General features: G+C 34.7%; 1 protein-coding gene and 1 pseudogene across 5 annotated transcripts; one reads left to right on the top strand and one right to left on the bottom strand.

Moving 5' to 3' along the window:
• The first annotated feature begins 1,018 nt into the window (after positions 1 to 1,018).
• On the top strand, positions 1,019 to 7,280 carry LOC124834632 (BRASSINOSTEROID INSENSITIVE 1-associated receptor kinase 1-like). 2 transcript variants are annotated; one of them, XM_088103874.1, is made up of 11 exons: positions 1,019 to 1,440; positions 1,829 to 1,961; positions 2,081 to 2,152; positions 3,246 to 3,389; positions 3,729 to 3,800; positions 3,875 to 3,946; positions 4,161 to 4,237; positions 4,892 to 5,026; positions 5,114 to 5,455; positions 5,898 to 6,292; positions 6,710 to 7,280. In XM_088103874.1, exons 1-11 carry the CDS (start codon positions 1,347 to 1,349, stop codon positions 7,028 to 7,030), a joined length of 1,857 nt encoding a protein of 618 aa, XP_087960000.1. In that variant the 5' UTR covers positions 1,019 to 1,346; the 3' UTR covers positions 7,031 to 7,280. The 2 variants fall into 2 exon arrangements, with proteins under 2 accessions (XP_087960000.1, XP_087960001.1); XM_088103875.1 differs by having other exon boundaries at positions 1,020 to 1,372.
• A 339-nt stretch (positions 7,281 to 7,619) lies between these two features.
• On the bottom strand, positions 7,620 to 14,107 carry LOC148205843 (F-box/kelch-repeat protein At1g22040 pseudogene; annotated as a pseudogene). Of its 3 annotated transcripts, none has more exons than XR_015783376.1 (2): positions 13,891 to 14,107; positions 7,620 to 9,398 (listed from the first exon to the last, which is right to left on the bottom strand). The product of XR_015783376.1 is annotated as an F-box/kelch-repeat protein At1g22040 pseudogene, transcript variant X1 (transcript). The 3 variants fall into 3 exon arrangements; XR_015783378.1 differs by lacking the exon at positions 13,891 to 14,107 and adding an exon at positions 13,624 to 13,850; XR_015783377.1 differs by lacking the exon at positions 13,891 to 14,107 and adding an exon at positions 13,348 to 13,591.
• Between the last annotated feature and the right edge of the window lie 9,364 nt (positions 14,108 to 23,471).

The following is a 23,471-nucleotide window of genomic DNA, read 5'->3' as shown; positions in this document are numbered from 1 at the left end:
ACCAGATAAAATCCTTCAAAAATCACTCCTACTTAATGGTGCCAACATTTCCTATAAATATAATTCCTAGGTAATTAATTTTTTCTACCGTACTATCCACTTACATACAAATATACATTTGTAGTTAATATTTGTACATAAAATTGATTTTCCCTATACATTTTAATCGTACGTAATTAAATCAACATTAGCAGTCTCTTTTAGTTACATTATTGTTACTTATATTTTTTAAAATCATTAATTATTATTTAATATTTAAAATTTAATTACTAAATATTATTTAAAAATTTAAAGTTGACTAATATTTTTTTTTAAATTTAATTTTAGAATTCTATCCATTCAAATAAATAATTTTAAATAAAATTTTGCATTACATTATTTAAACAAGAAATTCAAATTTAAGATACTTCAATTACTCTATACAAATATGTTATTAAAAAATAAAAAAAATAATTATAAGTAATTCAAATATACCTATTTCAAATTTTTAGAATTATTGAATTAGGGAGAGTGTCTTCTAATTTAAAATTAAAATTCATCAAAAAATATATTTTTACTCTCCACTCTTGGGCCATATAGGTTGCATTGAAAGGATAATTTCACCTCATCAACCTAAAAAGTAGAAGTCAAAATAATAATAATAATAATAATTATTATTATTATAATACTAATTAATAATAATAATAATAATAATAATAATAATAATAATAATACAGTAAGAGACTGAAAGTCAAAGTAAATTAGCTTATAAGTGTATAAACAATAGCTTACATTGACTCCATGTATGACAACAGATAAGTAAACCCAGACAAACAAAATGTCGCAATTAATTATGCAGAAACATCTTCGTATGCACAGGGCATTGTCGTCGTGGGGACCGTCCTAAGTCTCCAAGGGCGCGTTTTTGACCCTTTCCTCATACTTCTCTATTCAAACTTCTAACACATGCAAATTCTTCTAAAGGTTGGATTTTTATAATTATTATAATATACAAGTAAGATTTAAAACTTGCCTTTGAAATCAATGACCAATAAACCTACTTCCTAATACTATATGAAACTTACTTTCTCATCACAATTTTCTTGAAATCAAGAATAGAAACAAGTGACAGAAGAATAACAAAATGAAGAAATATCTGGGCCAGAAAATGCAACATTCATAGACTTGCCTCTCCTGTCTTTTCTCCATATCCCAATTTAGTGTTGGTGTAACTGAGTTGACTGAGATTTCTTTTGGTCAATTTGCTTATGGGCTTGAAGGGTATAACGGATATCACCTAGTCCTTGAGAGGGGCTCTGTATGAGGGATATTCAAGTGCATGTGCATGAGTGAAGAGAAGGGGCAACATGAAGCAAGTGATTTCATCTTTCAGGTGTTTGTTTCTTCTTTGTGCATTTTTAGTGCTTGACTTCATGGTCAAGGTTTCTGGCAACCAAGAAGGTGGGTTTTTACTTTTTTCTTTTTTACTGTTTCTGTTCTTGTTGTTGCCTTTCAGCTTTATTGTTTCTGGCTCATATATTAGATTGAGTAATAGAAATGGAGGAGTTAGCATGCAATGTGAAAACAACAATTAGGGGAATAAACTGAAACATAGTTAAGGACGAAATAGAAAGCAATCTTTATTTTGGAGGAGAAATTTCGGTCTTAAATATTTGTATAGTGTGTTGGTGCTCTATATGACTAAAATGTTCTTGAGGAACTTGGACTTATCTCTTTACTTCCTGTATTTCTCAAAATTTCTTTAGAAACACCTGTTTGATTTTTCTACTCCTGTTTATTTAATATATGAAGTGTGTTTAATTGAACTTGAATATTACTTCTATGACAGGTGATGCCCTGTCTGCATTGAGGGGCAATATGAATGATCCCAATAATGTTCTTCAAAGTTGGGATTCTACCCTTGTCAATCCTTGCACATGGTTTCATGTTACATGCAATAATGACAATAGCGTGATCCGTGTGTAAGATATTTATGTTATTTTTACTTGTAGTTTTGTGAAATTTATCATAGGTCCTAAAATTATTTGGTTCGTAACAGAGTGCTCATACAGTGAAAAACCACTTTTCTTTTGTTGGGTAGTGATCTTGGAAATGCAAATCTTTCGGGTGAGCTTGTTGCACAGCTTGGTCAACTCCCAAATTTGCAATACTTGTAAGTTAAGAAAGGGATACGATATTGATGGCTGAATCAGATGTGATTAAGCAAGATTATTCTAAAAGTCAATATGATAACTATCATTCAGAAAATTCCTGACGATCTTTATATACTTGTTACATTATGTTAATGATATGTTTTGAAATGAAAGAAGTGGGTGCAACTATGAAAATTTTTGGTTTTAAGACTCACAGAGGCAGTCAAGCATGAAGATTATTCTTATCACAAAAGTAATATGCTGAAAATTTTCTTGAAAGTTGAAATGTTTCTACACTTTTTCCTGCACATTTTTAGCTTCAGACCTTTCCCACAAATGACGGAAGTGAATTATGTATGATATTCCTTATACTAGAGTAGTCGACAACCTTAAGTATGTTATAGAATTTACTAAACCTAATTTAGCTTCTGTTACATGGAGTAAACATACATAAGATTAGAGATAGAGCTAATAATAAAAACTTGGTGTGCACTGATTCAGATTATGGTGTTCATCTTGATTAAAGGTCTCTTTCTTGGATATCTTTATTGTTTGTAGCTGTGCTATCAGTTAGAAAGCAATACATCAATCAATTGCTGTATTATCTATAGCTAAAGTAGAACATCTTTCATCTATAGATGATGTAAAAGGTTACTATTTGACTTCAAGATTTGGTTAGTCAACTTGGACTAACACAAGATGTTCTTGTTATTTGCGGTAGTCAAAATGCCTATTCACTTAACTTAGAATACTCATTATCCCAAGACCAAATACATTGACGTAAAAGATCTATTTGAGATTTAGTTGTTGTTGGTAAAGTTGTGGTGCAAACATTTGTTCGATAATGCAGCGGATATATTTACTAAGCATGTCTTGAATGCCAATTTTCAATGTTTATTGGAGTTGGTTAGTCTTTACTTCACTTGACATGGTAATGAGCAAGTAGACAAATTGGAGTGAGGGTGGGAGTTCAAATTCTTCTACTCTTTAATGCCATTGATATTAACGGTTATGATTTGATTTCCATTTAAACCATAATGTATATGAATATCTTTTAGTTAGTTATTCACAGGATTTTTGTCTGCCCAAATCTGAATATCTTTCTTTTGACAGGGAACTTTATAGTAATAATATAACTGGGAAAATCCCAATTGAGCTTGGGGGTTTGACAAACTTGGTGAGCTTGGATCTTTACTCGAACAAAATTACTGGTCAAATTCCAGTCGAATTAGCCAACCTTAAAAAACTACGTTTCCTGTATGAAATTCTTTCCTTGATCTCATATCTTTAATCTGCAGAGCTTATGTAGATCAGTTTCAATGCTGTTTCTTCTTTTTTAGCATTCATAAGATTTATATTCCTACATATTCCTCAATCACATTTGAGTTCCAACAAATCTTCTTGCTACAGAGAAGAATGACTCTGCACAATCACATGACATAGATGCTTATACAAGTTACAAACAAGCTATTACGTGACATAAGCACACACTCACTACACTTTCTACTTAATGATTGTTTTTGTTGTCTTGTTTTGTTACTCTTCTGTTATTAGTTTATTATCTTGAAAACTAAATGGCTCTGCTCCCTGAATCAGGCGTCTCAACAATAACAGCTTGTCAGGAAAAATTCCTATGCCTCTGACCAATGTCGATAAACTGCAAGTGCTGTGAGTTTTACTCCTATGTCTTGATACATTGCAATCCTATTTTGCGTAACCTGACACATGATTATTGAATCTAGTGATTTATCGAACAACAACTTAACAGGAGATGTCCCAACCAATGGTTCTTTTTCATATTTTACTCCCATCAGGTTGGTACAATTTAACTTTGTTTCCATAAGCACACTGAAAGAATCACACTACAACGGTTAGCCAACAGCCAGTTTGGTTCAGTAGAATCCTATCATTTTTTATGCAACACATTACTATTACTATTACCATTAGTTTACTATATTTATATATACTAATAATATTATCTGGGATGAGATATCAAAATTTTATTCACCTATTTCTTTGTCATTACAGTTTTAGGAGTAACCCCCTATTGAATAATATAGACACTCAATCTCCACCAGCTGCTGCACCACCAGCAAATTCTTCAGGTTTGTTTGTATCTGTTTTCTGCTTGGTAATGAATTTAATTTTTTAAAGAATAACCTGACATAAAAATATAAGGTGAAAAAATATAACTCTTAAAAATGCCCTCTGAATTATTTTGGTGGTATTCACTTACGTTTCTTTAACATGATGCATCCATTCCATTCCAACTTCAAATATTTCCATCACCCTTTTTACAATTGAAAGGTAGGTCCGTGGTATTTTCACAAATGCTTATTCTGTAAATGATTTTTGGCTTCGAATCTTTTTAATCTGACAAGTTCTAAGCCAACTATATAAGGGATGGACATCACTCTTTACCCAAAACCTTAAGACAATGGGTTAATGGGTTTTTTACCTTTATATACTGCTCTCCTTTCTCATATCTATCCAATATGGAACTTGGACTCACACTTGGATTCCCAACACTTTGATGGTGTAAATACCGTAAACATAACCTCTGCATGCTTAAGGTACATGTGCTGATGATCTTATCGCTGAATCAGAAGAGGCAGAAGCCTGAAGTGCGGAGGGTGTACTCTAGATAGAAGAAAAGTTGGGTTAATAATAATGTTGAACTTTTTCCTGTGCTATTGAACGGGAAGAAAAGTTTTTGAACTGAGTAGTAGTTTCCCATTTAATCCTGTTAATCCATGTAGGTAAGAATAACCGTGTTATTGGAATCATTGCTGGAGCAGTTGCTGTGGGTGCTGCACTGTTGTTTGCAGCTCCTGTGATTACATTTGTTTATTGTAAAAGAAGGAAACCACATGACTTTTTCTTTGATGTTGCAGGTTCGTTGATTAAAAGTTACTTAGTGATCAAAGCTGCACGTGATAGCCATAAATGACTGATTTTTTTTTTTTGTCCTTCACTGGCAGCTGAGGAGGATCCTGAAGTTCATCTTGGTCAGCTTAGAAGGTTTTCATTGCGCGAACTGCAAGTTGCAACAGATAGCTTTAACAACAAAAACATTCTTGGTAGAGGTGGATTTGGCAAGGTTTATAAAGGACGCTTAACAAATGGAGATCTTGTAGCAGTAAAAAGACTTAAAGAGGAACGAACCCAGGGTGGGGAGATGCAATTTCAAACGGAAGTGGAAATGATCAGCATGGCTGTGCATCGAAATCTGCTTCGCCTGCATGGTTTTTGCATGACAACTACTGAACGTTTGCTTGTGTACCCTTTCATGGTTAATGGAAGTGTAGCTTCATGTTTACGAGGTATCCTTACCAGTCTACTTTATCAGAGAGGATTAATGTGATATGAAAAGAACCTTTTCATTTACCCAAATCTGTTTCTCAAGTTCAAAAAGAAAAAACCCAGTATTTTTTGGTTGCTATGCAAACTTTTTCACTTCAAATCTTTTGCAATATTTCTTACTTATTCTTTGTGAAATAAAAATTATGTATGTCTGATATGTTATATCAGAAGCTTACGTTTGATCCTAACTGAATTTTGTTCACACATTCATCCAATTTTGCTTGACTACATCATTTAATCTTGGTCAAAATAGAGAATCCAAATCATTTAATCTTGGTCAAAATAGAGAATCCAAATCATCTCTTTTGCTAAATAGCAGAAAATCTGCTAGAATTTCTTGTTAAATTTCTATATGCTTTCAAATTAAAAATGCTTTTATGCATATATATTGTATTTATGTAGATCGTCCGGAAGCACAACCACCACTTGAATGGTCAAAACGGAAGGGTATTGCTCTAGGAGCTGCAAGGGGCCTTGCTTATTTGCATGATCATTGTGATCCAAAGATTATTCATCGTGATGTGAAAGCTGCAAATATATTGTTGGATGAGGACTTTGAAGCAGTTGTTGGAGATTTTGGTTTAGCAAAGCTAATGAATTACAAAGATACTCATGTTACTACTGCGGTACGTGGTACTATTGGCCACATTGCTCCTGAGTACCTCTCAACTGGAAAGTCTTCAGAGAAGACTGATGTTTTTGGATATGGTGTGATGCTTCTTGAACTAATAACTGGACAGAGGGCTTTTGATTTAGCACGTCTTGCCAATGATGATGATGTCATGTTGCTCGATTGGGTAGGTATTATGTTTGCAAAAAACTATGGTATTAGTACTTCTTGTTCCACTGTCAGTCATGTGTTTTTTTTTTCCAAAAAATTTATTAGTTGAAGGTGAACTAATAGAAGGAAATATATCTGCACTAAATATTCTTGTTTCAGCACAGGATGAGGAGTTCTCGTTTATTCTTCTATATATTGGTTGAAATTTTGAAACCTCTCTTTGTGCTTCTTCTGGTTTTTGTGTTGTTGTAAAACTACCTTTGCTTTGAAACAAAATAAAGAATTGTTATGTATTCCTTTTTCTGTTTCAATTTCTAGAACCTCATCTTCCTCGTTGCTGTTTAGTTTGTGGTTGTTGCATTAGCTATGCACTGAAATTAACACCAATCGTTAATGGTTTTTGTTGGAAAATGACATTATTTTTTTATCTCAGGTAAAAGGACTATTGAAAGAAAAGAGGTTGAAGACACTGGTGGATGCAGATTTGGATGGAAAATATGAGGAGGAGGAAGTAGAAGAGTTGATCCAAGTGGCCTTGCTATGCACACAAAGCTCCTCTTTCGAAAGACCAAAGATGTCTGAGGTGGTGAGAATGCTAGAGGGTGAAGGTTTGGCAGAAAAATGGGAAAAATGGTGGCAAAAAGAGGATATAATCCAACAAAATTTTGACCCCTCCAGTCTCCACCATGCTTACTGGCCATTATTAAACTCATCCTCAAATATTCCCCCAGATGAACTGTCAGGACCTAGATGATTCTTGGATACAGAGAAACTTGTAAACAATGAAAGAAGCTTACATCAAAGGAAGAGACAAAGCAGCAAAATGTTGGCTAAATGCACCAAATAATTATTGTATCATCCAGTGGTGAAGAGTGCATAAGAAGCCCTTTGATGGTATTAGAATAAACTAAAAATAAGCTTAGAATAGACTTTATTAAAAGGTTGCTTTTTTAGTTATACCTATTTGTAGCAGGGTCTAGGTTGTTTTCTACTATTCTCTCTCTCATTGTGTCTCACTTTATTCTACAGATTTTTTAACAAGCTCTCTAAATATACTTTTTTCATGAGTAAATAAGTCATTTAATATAATAATTCAAATGCTTCTTATTATAAATACCAATTTATTTTTTTCCCTTTTTTTTCCTTAAAATTCCTCATCTTATAACCTTAATGGATATAAAGTTGTTTCTAACTGGTGAAATTTCTCTCTCCTTCGATAAACTTCAAATTGGTTTTCGTTCTTGCTTTTCCCTTCAATTGTATTTACAGAGTTATTAAAGTACTCGGTAACGTGTATTTGTTTTCGTTAAAAAAGGTGAATAGTAAAAACCTAGTCCAATAGATAACAATAAATGAAACTATCAACCACATTAACCGCTAGCATAAGGGGTGTGTTCATTTTGTAGTGTTTGTTTGAATGATGTTCTTGCTCCGTGTAGTTCTAAGTTTTTGTTTTATTGGTTACACATCTTATGAATCATCTGTAAAGGAAATCATTTACAACTTTGAAATTTCACCCAACCTACTGGCTTGTAAGCAATCATGCCAACCAACAGAGATACACTCAGAAATTATAACCACAAGAGGACTGTAAACTACACCTACCCAAAAAAAGATTCAAATTTTAAGGGATTGACAGTTGACTAGTTCAGCAGATCTACCACTCCTAGTTGCAAGAACCTTCCAAAATTCTCCTTGACTTTGTGCAGAAGATTCAGCATCTTCAGTGATTGAGTTATCTGGTGAAGAGATTATTGATTGGGAGAAAGCTGACTCAGCATGTTCATGTTGCATGTCAGCCTGCAACACTGTAATATTGTGATTAGCATCTTTAGTAATTATATGAAGTTTTCCAAGTAAACCAGCCAAGAGATAAGGAGATTCTGAATCGGTGAAATCATGAATAGGAACATCTACTGCTGCAACTTTCCAAGTATCATCTTCATAATCATATACCTTGATCTTTGCACTGTCAAGAGAATTTGAAGGATCGAGTGCGTATAGATCATCATTGACAGTAACACTCAATTTTGTTCCAGCTTGCCTTGCAGGCCAGCCTTCACCCATGCCGATTGGCATTTCAAGCCATGAATTTATATTTGGATCATATACTTCACCCCCAACATCAACAAAAAATGGCCAGCAATACAAACTCTGAGGCACAAATAACCTTCCCCTGTATGAAGCCATTCCTGTGGCAATAGGCTTGAGTAAGTCAGCCAAAAATGCAGTTGGCAACACTTGAGCTCTAGCAAAAGGCATGCTAGGTAATTGGGACCACATGCCTGTATGAGGGTCATACATTTCTGCAGATTGTAGAGGGCTTAGTCCACCACGACCCCTTGTAACCCCACCAACGACATAGAGCTTATTATTTAATATACCTGTCTTGGAATAGGCTCTACCAACTGACATTGAACTAGCCTCGGCCCAGGAGTTTTTAATGGGATCATACTGCCAAACAGATTTCATTGCTGAAGCTCTTGAAAATCCTCCTAATGCATAGATGCAACCATCAACGGCTCCTATTGAGCAACCACAAAATGGCATCCAGTCCAGGGCATCTCTCCTCCCCAGCCAGCTCATAATGACATCAACAATTCTAATACTTGAACCCATCATGCTCCACATCCGAAGGGGAAAGGAAATTAAACCTTTCTTTGTTTCATCTTCAAACCCTACTTTAGGCATTGGTGGCAACCTTTGCCATCTTCTAGAAAGAGGGTCCAAGGCATACCATAAAAGCTTATCATCCTTCACTTTTGTCAAAATGTAGAGCCACTCCTCCATAGTTCCAAGGCCTTTTCTCACACTAAATAGCTCAGAGCTCACAAGGGTTGCCTTCCAAGCACGGCAAACTAACTTCAGATTCAAATAATAAATTCGAGGAACTCTAGCTAGTATCTGTATTGTTATCTCATCAGGAAGGAGAGGAATCAGTCTTTCATTATCCTCACAAGAGTTTGATGACAACCTCCGTCTCTTGCACGATTCACCTTGCAAAACCTCATAGGAGTAATTCCATCTAGTCTTGGAATTGTTCAGATTCAGTATATTTCCCATTAAAACCACTTCAAATTCAAACCAAAACCAAGCAAGCAAACCAAACTTGCAAGATTAATCTGTTTCACACAATCATCATCATAAATAATCTGTCAGTACATGCCAAGAAAATGCGTTGATGAATTGAAATAATTGCTTTATCTCAATGAGCATAAGCATTTTACCCAAGCACTTCCATAGGTAATCAATCAAAAGGCAAAGAGAACACTAGAAGATGCATGCATAAGTTCTGAATATATAAGAAATTATAGAGAATGTCTAAACTATATTATTTGTCTATCCTTTATAAGTTCTAAATATATAAGATGCATGCCAAAGTTCGGAATAAATAAGAGATTATAGAGTTACACAAATAAAGATGAGTATTAACAAATGCTTTAACTTAACAAGCGTGTTTGTTGTGTGCAGGATATAAAAGACTAAGATTTTCGGAAAGAAAAAGGAACTATATTGGCTGTTTGTATTTACTCAAGAAAATCAAGGACTAAAGTCTCCATACTTAATCCAATGAAGACAACTGGCAAGGGCTTCAGAGAAAGTGTAAACAGGGGTCCGTTTGAACATACTTTCCCATAACACTTCTAGAAGAGAAAAATAAGAAAAAAATAAATGATTTTCTGCATGAGCTAAAATTAACTTCTGTACAAATTAATCTATAGAAATTTCCTCATAAAACTTCTCTAAATTTTTATTTTTAACTTATGCATGAGCTAATTGTAACTAATGAAGAAGCTCATCTTTTTCTTCTCATTTTTCATTGGAAGACGAGCTCATTACAAAAGTTGTCCAAACGGACACTAAATCCAATAATATAAATAAAGAGGAACCATTGTATTATTCACTTGGGGCCAACATGATATCAATATCAATTGGACAGAAACTATATCTATTGCCTTGAATCCCCCACTACAAGAGAACTTCACTGAAGAAGTGGAACTAAAACACGTAGAGAAAGACACCTCCTCTTCTTCATGCCACAAGCCAACCCTCACAACACCCAAGTGATTGCTCACCCCCCATCTCCTCACTTATATTCATTTCCCTGTCAATGAAGACCCTTTGTGCTTGAAGGTTTTCCATGGCTGTTTTCTACTGCTTGAAGGTCCTTTGTGCCTCCCCTACCAACTTAAAAACTGTTCTTTGAGAGTTGGATTAGATGCTTGGCAATTGCCCAAAAATTCTTGAATAAAAGCATTGTAGTAACCAAATTAATCCAGAAGTCTCCTTAAATTTCTGATATCATAACTACTCCACCAAGCATCGATACCACTCTGTCTGGGACTTACCTTATAATACCTATGTCCCTTCTATAGCACCACCCATAAGAGTTGACATTTCAGCGACTTTCACTCTGACACTTCACTCAACTTCCTCTTTGGTCAGACCCTCCCCAAAGGTAGCCCTTTTCAGGACACCAACATCCAAAATCTGATACCAATTGATAACCACCCAAACATTTGGGAAGCTCATCATCAAAAGCTAGCTATTACTGGAGGAGAACCAAACATATAAATACTCCACCAAGCATCCCACACTACTAGATGTAGGACTTGAGCACCTCATAATACGTAAGTACCAATCAAACCTGTTCTGCTAATTCTTATGGCACTAATCTCATGCGGGTATGACTGGTTACTTTCAAAGCAGTTGGTTCCCCCTTTTGATATTGTTCTCAGTATATGTCCTAGAATTTTGTTCACCTCCCACTTAACATGGATTTGTTGAGAAAAAGCCCAATTTTCTATGTCAAACTCCATGTCGTATGACCCAAGTTTTGTGATCTTCCACCTTCCACACTAACACCATGAATGCAATCAACACTCTTGCACCCATCATTTTAACTTCCTCTTTCTACCCATTAATAAACACCCTTCTCGCGTTTGACATCTTGCTCACAAGGATTCTTTGATGAATATAACAAATTTTTCAAACAAAACTTGTCAAATAGTCAACCAATTCATCACGGCCACCATTGGTTCCTCCATTGTAACCGATTTAAAGCCCCCCTTTCAAACATGCCACCGTTGTGTCAACCTTCCTCCATTGTAACCAAATTTAAAGCCCTCCCTTCCAAACATGCCCCCATTATGTCAACCTTCATTGCATCTAACAAGTAAATTATTTCAAATTAACACCCTATTCATACCTCAACTCACTTCACTTGATCCTACCTTCTTTGTTTTCCTCGATCACCAAGCCCTAGCCCCATGTTTTAACTATCCTCAATGTTCTCTTCTCCTTCCATTTCCCCTCTTCAACTTCTAAGCATAGTTTCTACTCAATTTGTCATTTTCCTCATCGTCCCCTCCATTTGCCAACCAATAGCTTCTCGAACTAATTGGTTGCATCCCATCTAGTCAACACTGATGTTCAACACTCTTGAGTCTGCTCTCCATTTGTGTCTGTTAAGAAGTGGACATTAAGTCTAACCCAACCCCACAAAACCGGCTTGTAAGGTTAGGTTTGCACCCACTTATATATTATAAATTGACCTTATCTCTAGTCGATGTGGGACTTCCAACCGCCCCCCTTATGCCGAGGTATAGACATCATCTCGAGCATGAGACTAGACATTAATGGGTGGTCCGACAACAACCTGATAGCGGGTGGAACAACATGCCTAACAAACAACAAATATCGCTAGGATAGGCTCTAACCATAGCTCTAATACCATGTTAAGAAGTGGACTTTAAGTCTAACTCAATCCCACAAAACCAACTTGTAAGGTGAGGTTTGCACCCACTTATATATTATAAATTGGTCTTATCTCTAGTCGATGTGGGACTTTCAACAGTGTCATCAACATAAAGAGACCCTTGAGATAAGTGTTGTTAAACTTGAGATTCTACCTAGAATTGAGAGGGTGGTGAAAACTTCTAACTTGGAGTTTGTGATTTGTACAGTAAGACCATTCCCAAAATGAATATATATATATATATATATATATATGTGTGTGTGTGTGTGTGTGTGTGTGTGTGTGTGTGTGTGAATAAAACATACCAGAGAAAAGAAAACAACCTCTAAAGAAACTTAAACTGAAAAAACTACAAGTCCTAAGATCTAAATGACAAAACAAAAAGCTCAATAAGTTCATAAGTCAGATACAAAGTAGGGTGCAGAGATGCAGGGTGAGAGGAGGCAGGAGTTATTCACAGTTTGCGCTTTGTAGAGCCAAAGAAGGGGAGGTAGCGGCAGCGCAGGTTACAGCGCAGGTTACAGCACAGAACGGAAGCTATGCAGGGTAGAGGTGGGGTGGTCAAGGTTGGAAGCAGCAAAAAGAACTGAGGGTTGCAGAGCTGAGACACAGAGGAGATGGAGTCGTATAGGAGAAAAGGGAATTAGCGTTTTTTAAAACCAAGTCAAAGAAGATTACCCGAAAGTACGAGAGACTCATCAGCAAAGGGACAACTTAACTTGTAGGAGCTTACAATCCAGCAATTTAATTCATGATATAAACAACAATGTCCTGAATCAGGAGCTAGAATACCGAGCGGATAGGAACGGTTTTTTAAAGAATTGATGAAGAAAACTCAGGATAAGCTCTTGTTACAAGAGAATTCCACTACTGATGTGTAACTGAGAAACAAAAGAAATGTAATCATAGGAGGAAACCTTCTATACTCTATGGCGTGAGCCACCCCACACTACCCCAGTGATTATCAACCTTCCCTGGCAAGAAAGCTCAAGAACATCCCGCCCAAAGAAAGAAAACGATGAAGATAGAAACACATAATTTACAATAACAAGAAAGTGAAGTGAATATATTCCTAGCAAGTTATCAGCAATGCCATTCTATTTCAAAAACAAAAACCGCCAAACAGCGTGTAATTTTAAAATCAAAGGCTCAAATTAAAAACATACATTCAGACAAATTCAACATACAAAAGAACACCAACATTGTACCAGAAATAGGAACTCCATTAAGTCCACAGCAGAAATTGATGTTACAGATTAAATCATAGACATAAAAGGGAAAATTAAGAAAGAGAAAAGGAAAGAAGCACTCACATCACACCACACAGAAACCACAGAAAAACAACCATTTTTGTGCACAAGAATTTACACACCAAGACACAAGACATTCACCCTCCATAAGAGAAATAAGAACTGAAACAACTCACGGACATGAATGCAATGCCCACATTTATACCCTTAAAAACAAAATGCATATATTTTAAAAACGGACCCAGAAGTCAATTGAATAACCCACATGGAACCACTTAAACTGATGATAAAATTCTTAATTTTATTAAGCCCAAGTTCGGGGTTGCAGAATGTACACACCTTCCAAACTACCAGGCATAGCTCTGACACGTACTGGCTCACAGAGACAGATACTTGTTTAATCAAGCAATCATTCATTGTTACATTAAAATAAAGGGGCCCAAACTGTACGGTTATAATCTAAATTCAGCACTCCAGAGGTAAATAATTGAAGAAAGTAAAACAAGTAAAGTTAAAGGATAGCAAACACAGTATCATTGGATAAACATAACCACAAAATTTCCCCAACCCCAAAAAAAGGAAACCCAAGCCCTGATGCAATAATACCAGAAATTGATCCCCACAAGCAATCGCAGCAATAATACCCACTGTTGATGCATCATCAACACCAGAAATCGGTTCCACGAAATTTCCTAACTGATTCTGCAAAAGATTAACGAAGCAAAAGAAGAAGAAAACGAAGAGTTAGCTATGAAAGTAACACGCCAAAAACCAAGGGCAAAAATTACTATATAAAAATAATAATCACAACATAAGAAAAGGATGCTGATTAAACTTCAATGGATTACACCACTTCATAAATTATTATGGCTATTTAATAATTAATTAACTAGCGAAAACATATTGTATGTCCTCGTTTTTATATGTAAAAATATATATTATAACTTAAAAAATATATAAATAATTATATAGAGATACGAAATATAAGAGTTATAGAGTTATTTTAAATTGGAGAATTATATAGTTATTTTTTATTAAAGAAATGAAATGGTTATGTATTTTATTAAATAGTAAAATTATTTTAAATTAACAAAAAATGTGTAGGTTTCTTATTAAAATAATAATTTTATTTATGAATAACTTTTATAAGTAATTTCTATGGAAAATAATTTAAAGATTCGTAGTCATTAAATTTATTGTTATTATTATTATTATTAAAATAATAAAAAAGTAAAATAAAATTTGATTATGAAATGTGAATAGAGTGTGTCAACGTGAAAATAAATAAAAAATTTAAATGAGTTAGATTAGAGTCTTAGACTCGTGTGTGTGTATATATATATATATATTTTTGTCCAGAATTTTAAATAGGTTTATTTTTATTTTTCGGCGTCTCAATTGAATTCTTGTTTTTGTAAAATTGAAGCAATTAGAGAATTGCTGTCAAATTGGACAAACGACTGTTTAGGTTTGGGTTACGTGGCATAGTTAGTGTATTGTTTTAAATGACGTGGGTTTATAAATGATTGTGACGTGTATTTTGTAATTTCTAAATTAAAAATTGAGAGCAAATTGGGAAAAAGAAATTAAAGCCTTTCTCTACAATTGAGGAATGTGAAATTAGGGTTATTGAGAGGAAAAAAACCAGTGATTTTGTTGAATTGTGAAATTAGAGTTCATGGTTGAAAAACACTGGATTTCGAAAGGAATCACCAAACACTATGTAAAATAGATTTCTTTGCCCTCTGTCAATAGTATCTTCCCATTTCTCTCCATTTCTCTCTTTAAATTTTCATCTATAAATCGCAGCTTTTAATTGGTAATGGTTTTTACTTTGTTCTCTTTGGTTTTTGAAATTTTCTTTTCACTTTCCCATTAATTTCTCACTTTGCCCTTTTTTATGTTTGCTTCTGTGAAGAGATTTTTTCTATAAAGAGATTTCTTCTTATACGTTGTGTCGTGGGTTTAGTGCTTCACTTGTTCGTAGTTGTATCGTAGATTTCAATGTCGGCTTTCACGGTGTCCACAAACCCAGGGGCATGTCAGAGGTTGGTGCTCGCTGTCGAGAGAAAAACCACCACCAACATAGAGCTCCTTGCCAACGACATCGCCTCCTCCTCCGTAGTCGCGACTTCCCACGAAGGTGCCATGGGTGCTGGGCACGACCTTAGCCACCACAAACCCTAATACGAAGCTCCATGGGCGTCGGACACTCGTTTTTGTTCAATTTGATATTGGTGTTTGTTTTTTGATGTGGTTGGATGTGCAGCCACTGTGATTGGAACTCGATTCTTGAAAGTGTGGTGAGTGGTGTGCCCTTGGTGGCTTGGCCACTCTTCACTGAGCAGAAGATGAATGTCATTTTTGTCAGTGAAGGCATGAAAGTGGCAGTGAGAGTGGCAATTGGTGAGAATGGGTGTGGAAAGAGGAGAAATTGCGAGGGTTGTGAAGATGGTGATGAAAGGTGATGAAGGGAAGGAGTTACTTCACCGAATGAAGCATCTGAAGGCAGTCGCTGCCACAGCTCTGAGGGACGGTGGCTCTTCATCAACCCAAAATTCTGAATTGGCACTTCATTTCAATTGCAGGACTGCACTAAATTTTATTTGTATTGTCCACTTTGCCCTTAATTAAATTTGATTTCCCCTCTTTGCACTCTAATTTTTAATATAAAATACATTTTACACAAGTTTTTGTTTTTAATGACACGTCATTTAAAACAATATCCTTAGCATGTCACGTAACGCCATTTTAAACGCCATTTATCTAATTTGAGGGAAGGCCTCTAATGACTTAAATTTTACAAAAACAAAAACCCAATTGAGAAGCTGAAAAAAAAAAGAAGACCTATTTGAGATTCTAAACAAAAATAGAGACCTACCAAAACATTAAACCTATATATTATGATTTGAAGAACCGAATCACTTGAATTTTTAAAATCAAAGTCTAGAATTCAAATTAAATCGATCAGATTTTCATTTTTTAATCTAGACTAAATCAAGTTGTAAAAAAAAAATATTATAAATCAATTATGCGAACCAATTCAAAATTTTCCTTTTAAATTCGTCAAGTTATTAGACTAATTTGGACTCCCACACCTTTGTTAGAAAACAAGTATATTTTGTATAATTTACTTTGTAAAAAATTGAAATTATGTTGTTGTATGTAAAATAATAGTCTAAGTTGAAGTAAAGATAAAATATTTACAAGATATAAAGGTTTAGGGTAAAATATAAAGTTTATTCTTTATTTTCCATAATCATAATATAATTCTTAGAATGGTATAGTTCATGCGTTTATACACAGAAAAAGCAAGGTATCGTGCCATTTCACTACATGGTCTCAAGCACCGTGAAAGCCATCTTCATTTAAACGGTTAACTTTCATGACTTTTCTTTATCTCTTAAACTTAAAAGTTAGGTTGATTTTATATGTAATAAAGATTCAATTTTTTTTCAATTTATTTTTTATTTAATATAGTCTTTTATCTTATACCAACGTTAATATTCTCTTGAAGCATTCAATAGTCTCATCGATTATGAGTCTTTTAAGATAGTTTAAATATTTCTTTATTATTTCATGTGAGATGCTTTTTAAGAACAAAATAGTAAGAAATCATATCTTTCGAAGAAAATAATATCTAAGATGTATGATGATATGTAGGGATGGAAAAAATCCACGTTCCTGGGGATAAAATCTGACATGGATAATTGGTACCTACAAATATTTATTATCTGCGAGTTATGAGTAGCGGATATTTTAATACAAGCTTATAAATGAGTCGGGTGTGGGTATTATACTATCAATCTATGGATATCCGTTACTCGCAAAAAATAAAAAGAATAATTTAATTTAATTTTTAAAAATAATAATTTATATTTTATTAGATTAAATTTAATTAAAATTAAATTTAATTTATATTTTATTTTATTTATATTAAATTTTATATATTATTTTGTAATTTTATTTAAAAATGTATAAAATATATATTTTTTAATATTTGCGGGCTTTAAAATATCCGCGGATTTTTTTGAAATGGATACTCGCACGGGTAGCGGTAGGTTGCGGGTGGAATTTTCATTTATAGATAGGAATTATCCATACCCGACCCGACCCGTTGTCATCCCTAGTGATAGTGTTGTCAAAATGGATTGTAACCCGCGAGCCAACCCGGCTCACCATGGGTTTGAGCCGGGTTAGGTTTGAAAAAAAATGTAATTTTTTTATGCGGGCTAGTTTTCAACCTAGCTCACTTAGAACCTGGCTCACCGGGTTGAACCCGTGGTGAGCTGATAACAGTTGAAAAGCTGTTATTTTTATACTTAAAATTGACTTCAATTACAACCTTTATGACTTAGAAATTAGCTTGAACTCATGATTTAGTTGAATTATTCGAAATAACAAAGTTGGACAGGTTTTATGCTTGATTTCCTTGTTTTTACAGGTTTTTAGATGAAATTGATGAAAGAAGTGAAAAGGGATAAAGATGGAATCAAAAAAGGACACATAAAGTCCAAAAGAAGAGAAACCGCAAATTACTGATGAGCGACACTCGCAAATTACCGCTGAGTGGCACCCGCAAAGAACCGTTGGCACCGTTGAGGGGAAAAATGGCAATGAGGGAAAGAATTGACACACGCTACCACCGCTGAGCGACACTTTTATGGGCTTGGGCCTAATTTTCTGTATTTTTTAGAATAATATATAAGCTTTAAGACGTCCTAGGGTTTGTATCTTTGGCTGGGACGAAGCAGAAACACACTTTTCACCCCTTGGGGGTAGAATTGGAGATGGTGACGACTCTCCTCTTCTCTTTCTCGGGTTTTTCTATCTCTTCCATTCTTTCATTCCATTGTTCATCTAGCTCTTCCATGATTATGGAAAACTAAACTTATTTTGTTGTTGGGAAATCAATGTAAATCCTTAGAAACTCTTTTGTATGAAATTTGTTCTTCAAGATCATTTTTATGATACATGCTTTCTTTCATTAATAGTTAGTGTTTTTCCTCTTTGCTCAAAGCATGCATTGTTTAACTCATTCGATGTCATGATTATTGGTTTTGTCGATATGGACACATACGAGGAAATCTACACCTGAGGAATCTCTCACAAAAGTATATTACCAACCTAGACATAGGAGTATGATAGTTGGTTGCCTTTTAGCTTCTGTGCTTCATAATTAATTATTAGGAATGCTATATGAACTCATAATTAAGGATAGACTTTCTTCGCCGAGACATCGGGTTTAAAGTAATTTAGAAAGTGGCATTAACATTAATGAAAAGAATGATGAATTCCTAAATACAAGAGAGTGGATAGGATGAAATTGATAAACCCCAACAACATATTCATCCATATATTTCAATTCACGTGTTTTGTTTCTTCTTGCCTATTGATCATCACATGCATACATATTTACTTTTCAGTCTTTTGCATTTGAAACTTACAACAATTTGTTCACAAGTCTTAATTAATCAATAAATCACATAATTGTTTAGGTCGTGAGTCCTTTGGGAGAACGATACTTGGTCTTACCAGGTTTATTACTTGATACGATTCGGTTACACTTGCCGAAGGTTAACAAGTTTGACTCCATTTTCGGGGATTGAAGATTTGTTGATCAAGTTTTTGGCGCCGTTGCCGAGGACTCGTGGTTTAACTAGTGTATTTGTGTGATTTTTGATTATTTTTGACTTGTTGTGAATTATGTTTTCTACTTTTATTTTGTGTTTTTATTTTTCGGTTTTTATTTTGTGTTTTTATTTTTCTGTTTTTATTTTGTGTTTTTATTTTTCGGTTATTATTTTATTTTATTTTCTGTTTTTATTTTTCGGTTTTTATTTCCTATCTTCTTATCTTTTCAATCATATCTTTTGATTATTTCTTTTTCTGTTTTTATTTTGTGTTTTTATTTTTCGGTTTTTATTTCCTATCTTCTTATCTTTTCAATTATATCTTTTGATTATTTCTTCTCTTTGCTATCCTTTTGTGCTAACAAAATTTTTCTAGGGTTTTGTTTCCTTGTGTATGCAGGGTAATATTCGGACTAGAAGCAAAAAGATTTCTGAACCTCTTCTTGAAGGCCTGGACGAAAATAGAAGGAGGAGGAGAATTCGAAATTCACGAGAACTATTCCCTTCTCTTAAGACACTCTTACAACCTTCACCACCAAGGTCTTACCATAGCATTGAAAATATGACAGAGGAGAATAATGGTAGACGGACTCTTGCAAATTACACCACTTTTGTTGGCCCTCAACATTTTAACAGTACAGCAAGGCCGAGGGTCAACGCTACAAACATGGAGGTGAAACCAACATTGTTACAGTTGGTAAAAAACAATCAGTTTAATGGGCTATCACATGAAAGCCCGTATGAACATCTCACCACCTTCAATGAAATCTGTAACACCGTGAAGATAAATGGAGTGCCAGATGAAGCAATCAAGCTTAGTTTGTTTCCTTTCTCATTGGGAGACAATGCTAAGCTATGGTTAAATTCTTTTCCAGAAGGTAGTTTTACAGAATGGAAAGTTGTGGTTGCAAAGTTTTTGAACATATACTTCCCACAATCTAAAGTCAACAAAGGGAAGCAAGAGATCTCTTCTTTCAGACAAGGCATGGAGGAGACATTAGGTCAAGCATGGGACAGGTACAAAAGCTTTTTGAGAAAGACTCTCATGCACAGTTTTGATGAAGCAACAATAGTTCTACTTTTCCTTGGAGGTCTTAGTCACAAACCAAGTTGATGTTAGATGCCTCAGTTGGAGGTAATATTAAATGTAAGACTCCAGAGGAAGCAACAGAATTGATAGAGAACATGGTTGCTAATGACAATGAAATGCATAGTGAAAGATGAGCCTCTGTTCAACCGAAAGGGGTTCTACAATTGCAGTCAAATGATGTCTTGCTTGCTCAAAATAAGATTATAACTCAACAGTTGAAGAATCTAACAAAGACACTTGCTCAATTACCGAAGGAATTAAAAACTGTTGCTCAAGTTCAACAACAGATGTGTGAACTATGTGGTGGTGACCATATTAATGGTCAATATGCTTTTCCAGGGGAGGCCCAAGAAGATGTAAATTTCATGAACAATCAATTTCCATACCGCCAAGGTAATTTCAACCAAGGATGAAAATCTCACCCAAGCATGGGTCAAGGTCAGGGACAATCTGGACAAGCTGGGCAATCAGGACAATTTAATAAGCCATAACAACAACCGTCATTATGGCAACATATGTCTACACTCACTGAAAAACATACAAAGTTGGAAGAAGCTCTTAACCAGTTTATGCAGGTAACCATCTCCAATCATAACAGCACTCAAGCAACCCTTAGAAGTTTGGAGATGCAAATCGGACAATTAACTAAGAAGTTGGAAGAAAGGCCTGATCAGAGTTTTGGGGATAATACTGAGGTTAACCCTAGAGAAGAGTGTAAAGTTTTAGTGAGTGTAGATGTTGAAAAAGTTGAGTTAGAGAGAGTAAAGGAAAAAGAAGAGAGAGTGGAGAAAAAAGAGGTGGTTGAGAGAGAAGAGAGAAACAAAATTTGTGTGAAGATTGAGAAAGTGAGTAGAAAAAGAAAAAAAAGAGAGTGAGAGAAAAGAAAATTTGTGTGAATCTTAAGAAAGTTAGAGAAAAGAAAAAGAGGATGAGAGAAAAAAAGAAAGAATCATATGAAAAATCTCGTCCTCATTCAAAGAAGTATCATAGGAAAGAGAAGAAATTTAAGTGCTTCATGGAAATCTTCAAGAAATTGGAGAATAAAGTTCCTATGATTGAGACATTGCAACAGGTTCCTGGTTTGATCAAATTTCTGAAGAAGTTTAGTAGAAAGAAGATGGAACTTGAGCTTTATTGGGTCAAGCTAATGACATGAAAAGAGCGCTTTTCTGGGAGGCACCCCAGTAATTTAAGAACATTATTTTAATTTTTGATATTGGTTGTAATTTTTGGACATTACTTTTATGATTGAAACTTTTTGGGTTAGCATCTACTGATAGATGCTAGGTGGTTAAGTATCTACTAAAGGATACAAGGTTTATTAACAGGTTTGTTAAACCTACTGATGGGTGTTAGTAAGGTAAAATTGCACCTACTGATAGGTGTTGGTGGATTTTGGGTCAGGCTCGTGACGTTAAACAAGCGCTACCTGGGAGGCAACCCAGTTGATTTACTATATTTTATTTGTTTGTTTTGATTCTGCTTTAGTTGCATCTGAAGATAATGAAGAGGAGGAAGATACAAATGACAACACAGGCTGATGAGGAGTTGAGATAACATTTACTGATGGATGCTATCAGCACTAGAGCAGGATCTTTTCTATCCAGTGTTTTAAATTGTGAACTTATTTACTTTTGTTTTTAGAATAGGATTGATGTACTCAATTTGAAACTTTCTCTGTTGTGATGGTTTGCTTGTGACTATTGTGTGATAAGTAATGCTTGATGTGTTTTGATCTTGATTGATGTTGAGAATGTGCACATTATATGCTTATACAGGTGGTTCACAAGCCTTGTGAATAAATGCAAGATGTTATGATTGTGATTATGAAGCTAAGCAGGATGTATATGTGGAATGTGAATTAGCTTATATGTGAGATTTTGAGCTTCAGAGTTGTTGTGATTGAATGTTGTTACTTTGAAAGCATGAATGACTTTGCCCAAGTTTGCTACGATCGAATCATTTGCTTGTTTGCATCATATGATCAAGGCCATTTATTGGAAACCCTTTTTGTTAGCCAAATGCATGAATTTAGCCCAATTAAAGAGAACACAATGTGTTCTATCCTTTGAACCCTTAGCCATGAACATAACTTGAAAACCCTTTTGAAAAAACTTTACCTTGAGTTAAGATGAAAATATTATGTGGTATTGATAAATGTTCAAGTTTAGGGTTGTTGGAAAATAGAAAGGGAAAATAAAAAGCATTGAGCCAAAAGTTAAGCATGTGAAAAGCAAAAGAAAAAGAAAAGAAAATCTCAATGCAAAAGAAAGTTGGGAATAATCAAGAATGGTTGTGTTTAAATGATTCTCTTAACTCTAAGGGTTTTGTGATCCAGAAAAACCAATTGTTATTGTTAGCCCAACCACATTATAAGCCATTGAAAAGTCCTTGTGATGATGTTTGCTTGTAAGTGTTTTTGATTATGGTTAAATGAAAGGCAAAGTTGATTCATGTGACATTGTAATAGTAGAGTGAATGAGTGAATATCTCCTATACACTTGTGTGTTTGAGTGAAACACTTTATCTAGTGAGGATAGATTCCATGAACACATAAGAACATCTTTGCTTAGTTGATTGATCATTCATGATAATAGCATTTGTTGGATATTATGTGATTGAGTAAACACTAAAAGCATGTGCACCTCTTGATTGAAGTCTTGGTGATGAGCTAAATTGAGTATTTACTTGTCTTGAAAGAAGGATTTTTAAATGTAGTGAACCATTGTATGGATTGGTGGAAAATTGAGTTACATCTTATTTGCTTGAGGACAAGCAAAGTTCTAAGTTTGGGGTTGTGATAACAGTTGAAAAAATGTTATTTTTATACTTAAAATTGACTTCAATTACAACCTTTATGACTTAGAAATTAGCTTGAACTAATGATTTTGTTGAATTATTGGAAATAACAGAGTTGGACAGGTTTTATGCTTGATTTCCTTGTTTTTGTAGGTTTTCAGATGAAATTGATGAAAGAAGTAAAAGGGATAAAGATGGAATTAGAAAAGGACACAGAAAGTGCAAAAGAAGAGAAACTGCAAATTATCGCTGAGCGACACTTGCAAGTTACCGCTGAGCGGCACCCGCAAAGAATCGTTGGCACCGTTGAGGGGGAAAATGGCGCTGAGAGGAAGAATTGACACACGCTACCACTGCTGAGCGGCACTTTTATGGGCTTGGGCCTAATTTTCTGTATTTTTTAGAATAGTATATAAGCTTTAGGACGTCCTAGGGTTTGTATCTTTTGCTGGGACGAAGCAGAAACACACTTTTCACCCCTTGGGGGTAGAATTGGAGATGGTGACGACTCTCCTCTTCTCTTTCTCGGGTTTTTCTATCTCTTCCATTCTTTCATTTCATTGTTCATCTAGTTCTTCCATGATGATGGAGAACTAAACTTATTTTGTTGTTGGGGAATCAATGTAAATCCTTAGAAACTCTCTTGTATGGAATTTGTTCTTCAA

This window comes from Vigna umbellata, chromosome 1, assembly GCF_029865625.1.
Source record: "Vigna umbellata cultivar VRB3 chromosome 1, Vumbellata_1.0, whole genome shotgun sequence".
Lineage (NCBI taxonomy): Eukaryota > Viridiplantae > Streptophyta > Magnoliopsida > Fabales > Fabaceae > Vigna > Vigna umbellata.
Note: the sequence above shows the minus strand (reverse complement) of the source record. Positions and strands in the feature narration are given on the sequence as shown.